This window comes from Cervus canadensis, chromosome 15 (genome assembly GCF_019320065.1).
Source record: "Cervus canadensis isolate Bull #8, Minnesota chromosome 15, ASM1932006v1, whole genome shotgun sequence".
Classification (NCBI taxonomy): Eukaryota; Metazoa; Chordata; class Mammalia; order Artiodactyla; family Cervidae; genus Cervus; species Cervus canadensis.
In genome coordinates, this window is record NC_057400.1 from 77503 (window position 1) to 86557 (window position 9055).

At 47.5% G+C, this 9055-nt stretch overlaps 1 protein-coding gene across 1 annotated transcript; it reads right to left on the minus strand.

Annotated features, from left to right (window-relative positions):
• Positions 1 to 5272: 5272 nt before the first annotated feature.
• On the minus strand, positions 5273 to 7733 carry TEX51 (testis expressed 51). The gene is made up of 6 exons (XM_043488375.1): positions 7589 to 7733; positions 7365 to 7439; positions 7018 to 7107; positions 6607 to 6690; positions 5432 to 5507; positions 5273 to 5345 (listed from the first exon to the last, which is right to left on the minus strand). Exons 1-6 carry the CDS (start codon positions 7731 to 7733, stop codon positions 5273 to 5275), a joined length of 543 nt encoding a protein of 180 aa, XP_043344310.1.
• Positions 7734 to 9055: the final 1322 nt, after the last annotated feature.

The following is a 9055-nucleotide window of genomic DNA, read 5'->3' on the forward strand; positions in this document are numbered from 1 at the left end:
GACCCCAGCAAAAATCAATTCCAATGGCATTTTTCACATAAAGAGAATGGCAATCCTAAAATTTATGTGGAACCACAGACAACCAAAATAGCCAAAGCAATATTGTGAAGAAACAAAGTTGGAGGCATTGCACTTCCTTATTTCAAACTGTGCTACTAAGCTATAGTAATCAAAACAGTATGATACTGGCATAAAAACAAACATGTACTAATGGAGCAGGTTGGCAGTCCAGAAATAAGCTCTTGCATGTATAGTCAACTAATATTTGACAAAGAAGCCAAGTGTAGTAAAGGGAAAAGATAGCTTTTCAATAAATAATGCTGGGAAAACTACATAACTGCATGCAATCTTATCACTCACAAAAATTAACTTGAAATGAATTAAAGACTTGAAAATAAGACCTGAGACTCTAAAACTCTTAAACAAACAAACAAAAAACAGGAAAAAACCTCCTTGGTGTTGGTCTTAGAAGTGATTTTTTTTTTTTTTTTTTTTTTGCAAAGGCAATAAGGGGGGACTATATCAAGCGGGACTATATCAAACTTAAAAGCTTCTCCACAGCAAAAGAAACCATCATCAACAAAATGAAAAGGCAACATATGGAATGGGAGAAAATATTTGCAAATTATATATTAATACCTAATAAGGAGTTAGCATGCAAAATATATAAAACTCATATTACTCAATGGAAAAAATCCAAACAATTCAATTAAAAATGGGCAGAAGATCAGAATAGACATTTTCTAAATACTTACAAACAAGTATATGAAAAGGTGCTCAGCATCACTAACCGTTAGGAAAATGAATATCTAAGCAATGGGATACCACCTCACACCTATTAGAATGGCTATTATCAAAAAGACAAGAATTAACAAGCACTAGTGAGGATGTAGAAAAAAGGAAACCCTTATGCACTTTTAGTAGAAATATGAATTTGTGTAGCCACTATGGAGAACTGCATGGAGGATCCTAAACAATGAAAAATAGAACTACCATATCATCCATCCGTCCCACTTCTGGTTATATTTCCAAAGGAAGTGAAAACAGCCTCTTGAAGACATATCTGCACTTCCATGTTCTTTGCAGCATTATTCGCAATAGCCAAGAGGAGGAAACAACCCAAGTCTGTCAACAGATGAATGGATAATGGAATGTTATTTAGCCATGAGAAAGAAGGAAATTCTGCCATTTTCAGTAACATGGATGGAAACATGAAGGCTTTATGCAAGTGAAATAAGTCAGACAGAGAAAGACAAATACTATACAGTATCACTTATATGTGGAATCTTTAGAAAACAAACTCACAGAAACAGAGTAGAATGGTGTTGCCAGGGGGTTCGTGGGCAGGAGAAATAGGGAGACTTTGGTCAAAAGGTACAAACTTCTAGTTAACAGACTAATCAGTTTTAAAGATCTAATGTACTACTGCATGATTATTATAGTTCATAATTCTGTATTATATACTTGAAACTTGCTAAGAGAGTAGATCTTAAATGTTCTCACCATAAAAAGGTAGTTATGTGACTTTATGGAAGTGATATTTAATGCTGCGGTGGTAACTACTTTGCAATATATAAGTATATAAAATCAACACGTACTCCTTAAACTAACACAATGCATAATGTCAATTTTATCTGGAAATCTGAAAAAATATTTTTGGATGCATTCATCTAGTTATTAAAATTTATAACAGATAACTCTGATATATGGATCCCTTGTAGACTTATTTCTATTATCTGCTTTTTCTCTTGATCTTGTTTTTGTGTGCCTGTTAATATTTATTTGAATACTAGACCCTATAAATAAAACATAGTAGTGAGTCTAGATGGTATCATTTTCCTTCCAAAAGTATTTACTCTCTGCTTCAGCAGTGATATGGAGGAAGAACAGGTCTCTTCAATTTTGTCAGAGACTGAGGGGTTGTCAGTCTGAGCTCTATCCTTTGTAAGGATTAGTCTGCCACTGATACACTCCCTCTTTTAAGCTATAACCTTTCTAACCAATACCCTGGAGTGTTTATCAAACTTTGTCTTCCTATGTGGGTCGTGAATGCCAACTTTTATTTCCCTAGCATTCCAATCCCTGATAAATTGCATTTCAGATCTTTTCTGCTTGATTTCTTTGTCTTCAGAAATCTTAAGCCTATGCTGCTTAAGAATAGGGAGGCACCTTGGAGGAGCAGGAAGAAATACAGTGCTTTCTGAAGGCATCCCCCTGCTTTCAGGGACCTCTCATTCTGTGTGGGCAAGCTAGAACTCCAACTTCTAAATTCGCGGTCCAGTGGTATTGCTGAAAGTCTCTTGGCTGCTCCAATCATGGCAGTCATCCTTGGCCCAGCACCTCAGCCTGCCCCTTAACCTGATCTGCTGAGCCTGAAAGGCCCAGGGCCAGTCATGGCAGGACGTGGGCTAACTGAAGAGAACTCTCTTTACTTGGGGACCTCAGGCACCCCTAAACAGACTTCCTGTCTTGTTCTGCTCTTTGGACATGCTTTATTTATAGTTGCCCTTGGTGGGAGTGTTGGTCTGCTCTGAGCTGCCTGTAACAGCCAAAAGCAGGAGTCCTCCAGAGCCTGTATTTTGGTCAACATTTGCCTGACCCCAAAATCCTTAATCTTTCTACTCTAGCAGAAAGCAGTATATCTAGTTTTCATACAAATATGCCCACAAATAAAAAAAAAAAAAAATCTGTTGATAAGAGATATATGCATACAAACACACAAACTCGTACTTCGTATAAACTACACCAGGGTCTCCTGCTTTTATTGCAGGCACCAGAAAACAGTTGCTCTGGATTCCTTTGAGGTAGTAGTCTAAGCCTCAATTTAAATACAAATAGGAAAAAAAATCACAGCCAAGGGAGTTTGACTTTTTCTATGTCCTAGGTGGCAACCAGCTTTCACAGACATGCAGAGAACCACAGACCCCTGGAGTTCCATGACAGCTACTGGGGTTCTGCCCAGTCATTCAGAATGGCTATGAGTAGGTCCTGATCATATGCTTTTCCCAACGTCTACGGACTCTTCCCCCTTGGGGACTTCGGTCTGCCTCTGACAAAACCCTCTGCTGCCTCTCCCCCAGCCTGCCCTACCCACCTACTGTGCCAGGAGTCCCACATGGGTTTTTCCTCAGGCTTGCTTTGGACCCACATGGGCTTGGAATCCGCTGTTATCCTCCCTCTCACCAGCCTCTTATCTGGGCCTCTCCCTTCAGCCATGTTTCTTGGGGCTCTTGAACTCTTTCAAGTTCTTCTGTACCTCCCTCTGTAATGCTGGATCCTCAATGAAAACACTCCTCCCTCCCTTCCATCTTCCCTGGCCTCTCACAGTTGAAGACACCACCTCCAGGAGGCCTTCCTGTATTCCTGGTGTGGTGAGCTGGAGATGCCTGCAGCTGGGCACCCACAGCTGCCCTTGGCCATGGCGCTTCCCACCCAGGCTGCTGTTTGCATTCTGTTCTGTTTATGTCTCACCTTGGTCTCTTGCATTCTCCTCCCAGCCCCCGCCCAGGGAGGGCAGCTTACTGCTGGATGGTGATGCTGAAGTCAGCTTACTTCTAGCCTAGCTGCCAGCTCTGAGGAGGGAACACCAGTAGAACCAGAGGGGACAAGAGACACTATTTTAGGAGATGGGCCATGGGTGCCAGCAGGATTTCAGTGGACTGTAGAAGGGGAAGAGGATGAGGCATTGATTTTGGACCCACAGCCTGAGCAAATATGGGATGGCAGTTATGAACCCAGTGGGCACACCAGCCTGGCTAGAACACTGCATCCCCTGCTCTGTGCTCAGAGGGGAAACAGATGCAGAGAGGGGAATCCAGAACCTCAACATCAGAGTCAAGATTTGAGCCCAGGGTCTGGGCTGCCCATCTGTAGCTCTGATCTCAGACCTGCTTCCTTTCAGTCCTGGGAGCCAACCTGCAGACCAGGGTCCTAGATCTGGGTGTGGCCTCCCATTCAGTCTCCAGCTCTGGAGAGCCTGAACCAAAACTGAGAGGCTGGGGGGTCAGTGGGAAGGGGCACAGGGTTGAGGGGAAAGGGCAGAGCCGTGCTTCAGCGTCACAGGATTTCCATTTAACCCAACAGCCTTGAGGGCTGAGAAGGAAAGGGATCTGGAGGAAGTTGGAAGAGAACGAGGCAAGTCCTCTGGCAGGCAGAGCTGGTAAATTTCACTGTTGGCAGCATCTGTGATCCTCTGGCAACTTGGGTGTTCCTAGGTGAGGTCTGCCCCTGATGTGACTTGGAACCTGTTTTCTGGGTTTCTTCTGCTAGTCCCTGCTCTTGTTGGGGCTTCCAGCTGGCCTCTTACCTCCTCTCTTTCACACCCATGGACCAAAGAGCCTGGCTGGCTACAGACCATGGGGTCACAGAGCCGAACATGACTGAGCAACTAACACTTGCACTTCATGCTTTCCACACCCAGACACGGAAACGCCTCAAGGGGCCCAGGCCATTGCTGCCCTCAACTCTGGTGTTGAAATCAGGAGAGGCTAGTGTGATCCTGTGGAGTTACCACTTCTGGGACTAGGAGAGAGATTTTTCTGAAAGGTAAGGGTGTTGGACTGGCGGGAAGAGGTTGAGGACATGGGACAGTCCTTGTGGGACCATGTGGGGAGGATCATAGTGCCAGCTGCATCCATGCAGGGTACAGCAGGAAGCAGATGGCAAGTGCATCAGAGTACGAGGAGAGTGTTTTAATAAAAGACACTTACAGAGCATGGGTATAGAGAAACCTCAAGAGAGAATGCAGTTTCCTGGGCCTCAGAACTTCAGAGCTGTTACCACCCCAGGTTGGAGGGGTCGGGAGAGGGAGAGTTACCAGAACCCAGAGATAAGAGCTTCCTGACAGCACCTGGGACCTTTGTTCAGTTGAAGGTGACAAGTGGCCAGCTGGGCCCCTGCCAAGAGAGGAGAAGCAGGCCTGCTTCTGCTTTTGACCTCCAGCTGGCCAAACCCAACCAGGAGCAGAGGGCCAGGGGGATTGTTGGCAGCCTATGCAGTCAGGTAGCAGGGTGGTGAAGGGTAGATGTGGGTGCTACAGAGGGATGGAGCACTTTGTGGGTCAGTTGGAGATTGAGGGCTTTGCTCCTGCTCTGTGGCCTGGCTGTGGGCACCTGGCCGTGGATGGGTCTGCTCACACGGGGGGCTGATAGTGGCTCTCCTGAGTCCCAGCCCTCAATCCTACACTCCTTTGGAAACCAGGCCCAGGGAACCAGACTTGGGGCCTCTAGACTTGCTACCCCCAGGCAGACACAGTTTTCCCTCCTTGGGGATCCTAGATGTCCCAGACCTTTTGTGCCTCCTCGTCCTTCTTCTTTTTCTTCTTCTCGAGCCAGAAAATGTAACATCTGGGCCAGGAAACAGGGTGGAGATGGGTCAGTCAAGCAGTAGGCGTGTCTTCCTTGGGGACATGGGGCTTGGAGCAGGCACTCACCCACCTCCAGCTAGGGTCACCAGGGGCAGAGCGATGCCGATGCCCATAGCCCACCTGAAGTTCTTCCCAGTCCATGCTGCGGGGAGGTGGGGAAAGGGAGAGCCAGTGATTAGAGAGCAGACAGAGCCATCTCAGCTCCAAGAGGAGACTGCATTCTTATCCACTCAGTCACCTGTTTGTAGACACTTGCTGAGCACCTACTGTATGCCCACCTACATCTAGAGATGAGTAAAACTGGGTCCCTGATCTCTAGGAGGGAGGCAAACCAAAGAGTCTGCTGTGGTGTCTCAGGGGAGCACAGCAGGGCAGAGCACAGGCTGAATGATCACTGGGAGGGTCAACGAGCTCCGGGTCGACTAGCTCAGAGCTAGTCATGAAAAGCTTCTTAGGAAACAGGAATTCTGAGCTGGACTTTGAAAGACTAGTAGTTCAGTTCAGATGGTGAAGGAGCCAAACTGTTCCAGGCAGAGGACACAGAGTGTTCCAGGTCAGAAGCTCCATGTCAGCAGCTGTGCATGTCTGCGAAGACGGGAGGGCACAGGCGGGCAGGCCTCCCCAGGTGGGTGCACTTTATCTGGGGGCCACTGGGAGCCACTGAAAGTTATGACAGAGAGTGTCAGAGGTAGACTGGCTCCTTGAGAGAGAGGGTTCTTTGATTGCTGAGTGAGAGGTGACCAGGAGAGGCAGGGAGGCCAGTTAGGAGACTCTGCCACAATCCAGGTAGGAGTTGAGGCTGTCCGAGGAGGTTGGAAGGATCGTATGGTAACATGTTGAAGAATTCTTTAGCAAGACCTGGTGACTACATACTCTGAGTAAGGGAGGGAGACTCCTGGTTTAGGAGGTTGAGGACTTGAGTGAGACATTTGTTGAGAGGGGTCCTGAAGGAAGAGTAGATTTGGGGGAGTTGAGATGGGTTTGGACATGTCCCCAGGCATGCTGACTTTAGGGACCCGACAGGCCCCCTGAGAACATGTCCTAGAGGCAGATGGCTCTAAGGCTCTGAAGATGGACATGTGGAATCCAGATATCCTGGGAATTGACCTTCCCCAGGGAGGATGGGGAGCACAAAGGGATCAGGGGTAGACAGAGGAAGAAGACATTCCAGACAAAGACAACAACGGATCTGGAGTGGAGGCAGGGAGGCTGGAGGCCAAGATGGTTGGTTGGCCACTGACCTGGGCAGAGAGCAGGGTCTTGGCAGGTAAGGAAGTGTTTCTGGCACGTGGTGCAACTGATTACCTCCAATGTGGAGCGGATGTCTGTTAGAGAGGATGGATAGGAGCCTTAGAGAGGATCAGGTGCCCCTCACCCCTCACCCAGGCCTGGTCCCCAAAATACTCACCACAGGACTCATTGCAGGCTGCGCAGGAGAGTGAAATGGTAGAGAAACTGAGGTGCTGGGGAGGCAGACAGAGCTGGGAGGGACTGGGGTGTGAGCAAGAATCGCAGCTGGGAGAAAGTGTGGTTAGGTGCCCCAGGTAAGGGCAGGGGAGGGGCCCAAAGGGGGCCACAGATTGGACTCCCCTCACCAGGTCTCTAGGAAGTGATGGGCTGGGTGATGAGCAGGGGCCAGCCCCACCTCTCACCCTTGTCCTTCAGCCCCTCAGATACATCCTCCAGCTCCTTGGAAAATTGCTGCTTCAGGACACGAACCTCTTCCAGAAGTGATGGTTTATCTGGGTGGAACAAGAGGGAAGGGGTGCTTTCACTGTGTGTTTCATAGGTGGAGTCAATAACATAAGTTTCTCAAGATTAGGAATTTAAGCCAGTTTTTTCAGACAGAAATTCTGTAGAGCACACAGGTAGATGCTATGTCCAATCCCACCCTTCACAACACTGCCCCACCACATGCCAGTGGTCTTCAGGGGATGCCTTGAAGGATCAGGTTTTGTTAACCCAAGCCCTGGGGCCCTAGGATTCTAGGCTTCCTCACCATCTCGAAGCTTCCTAATGGCTTTATTTATGTGAGTGAATAATGTTCCTGCTGCTTCCTCCAAATGGTCTTGACCTGAGAATGAGGTTTGGGACAAAGTCAGGGGATTAAGACCCTGGGCCAGGTAAAGGGGTCAGTGCTGATCCCTGGGTCTCCTGGCTGTGCCTCACCAAGGTATGAGTTTTCAGGAGAAGAATGATTGTCCATGAATAGGGAATGGAGGCTTTGGGAGAGCTCTGCGGGTGGTCCTGGGGTGCCCCAAAGAATCTGCAGGTCATAATCTATTAGTGCAGGCAGCTCTTGCCAGCATTGGAGGCAGTTCTTCCCATTGGTGGCAGGCAGGAGACAGCTGAGCAAGAGAAGGAGCATCTTTTGGGGTTTTCCTCTGGTGCCCTTACCACCTTGCCTGGCAGTTCCACATGGAATGGTGGCACCCTGTCCCCCTGGAAACAACATTCTTTTTGTAGAACAGAAGTAAATTCCACAGGGGAAGGTGAAAGCCAGTTATGGTGTTACTGAGTCCAAGCTTGTTCTGCTGGCTGCACAAGACGACTTTATTCAGAAAGCTGGTTGACTGAGAAGTTGGCAAGTTAGTGTTTCAAAATAGCCATCTTGCTGCGGTCTAGGTGCCAGGTTCTTTTATGGATCAGAGATGGGGGAGGTGAGGAAAGAAAGTAAGAATTTAATCTTACAGGTATCTCCTAGAATGGCAAGCCTCAGGCAGGCGGTTGTGTTAATTTCTTCCTTCCTGCCATCCACAGGAAGACAGGGTTCTGAACAAAGGTACTTCAGCTTACCAGTCAGGCAGAGGGGTGGGATTCTCTGAGGCAAGCCATTATGTGTGACTATAATAACAAAAGTGGCCAAAGAAACAGATCTAGCATGGAAGAGTCAAAATTGACTATTTCCTTTTACAATGGCACAAACCAGGGCTTTGGCATCAAACCAAAGTGAGGACCCTGATGTCCTCCTCTGAAGATGGAATCACTGATGATCATTGGCGATGGTTCTTGTAAGGATCAGAGAGGTAGCTGTGCCACCTTGTGATCTGTCCCCAGCTTCCTTGGTGGCATTACCATATATGGAATAGTTCAACAAGCTGAAATTTGCAGGGCCAGGAGACAGCAGCACAGAAGGAGGGTTAGTTGTTTAAAGTGTGTGAATCACTGCCACATAGAAGTGGTCAGCCATGTGGGAAGCTTGTGGAACACATGTCTTTTCCATGGCACTTATAAACTGGCTACTGTTTTCATGCCTGATCAAAACAGAGGGTCTTCAATAGCTATTCTGATCACAGAGTAGACACTGTGGGCAGTGTAGATAGGGAGTGCACGAAAGTGCAGAGAGAAGCCGTCTCTGAGGCAGCAGGTCTTATGTGCAGTGGGCATTGAAGAGACGCAAAATCCCCTACTCTCTAACAAAGAGAAGCCAGTGGCGTCCTTGTCACTCCTCAGCTGATAAGCTTTCCCTCTTGCGCCTTGTGCTTCCAACCAATTTGAGTTCCTCAGGTTGAACTACGGACAGCTGAAAGCCACCAGGCATTTAAGGAGTGCTTTAAGTGTGAACAAGAGACAAAACAATGTCAAAAATTCAAACAAAAGCAAGCAAAAACCACAGGAAAAAAAGAGTACAAAGGACATGGTGGGAAGCAGAAGAAAACTTAGAAACTCACCATAACTAGACAAACTATT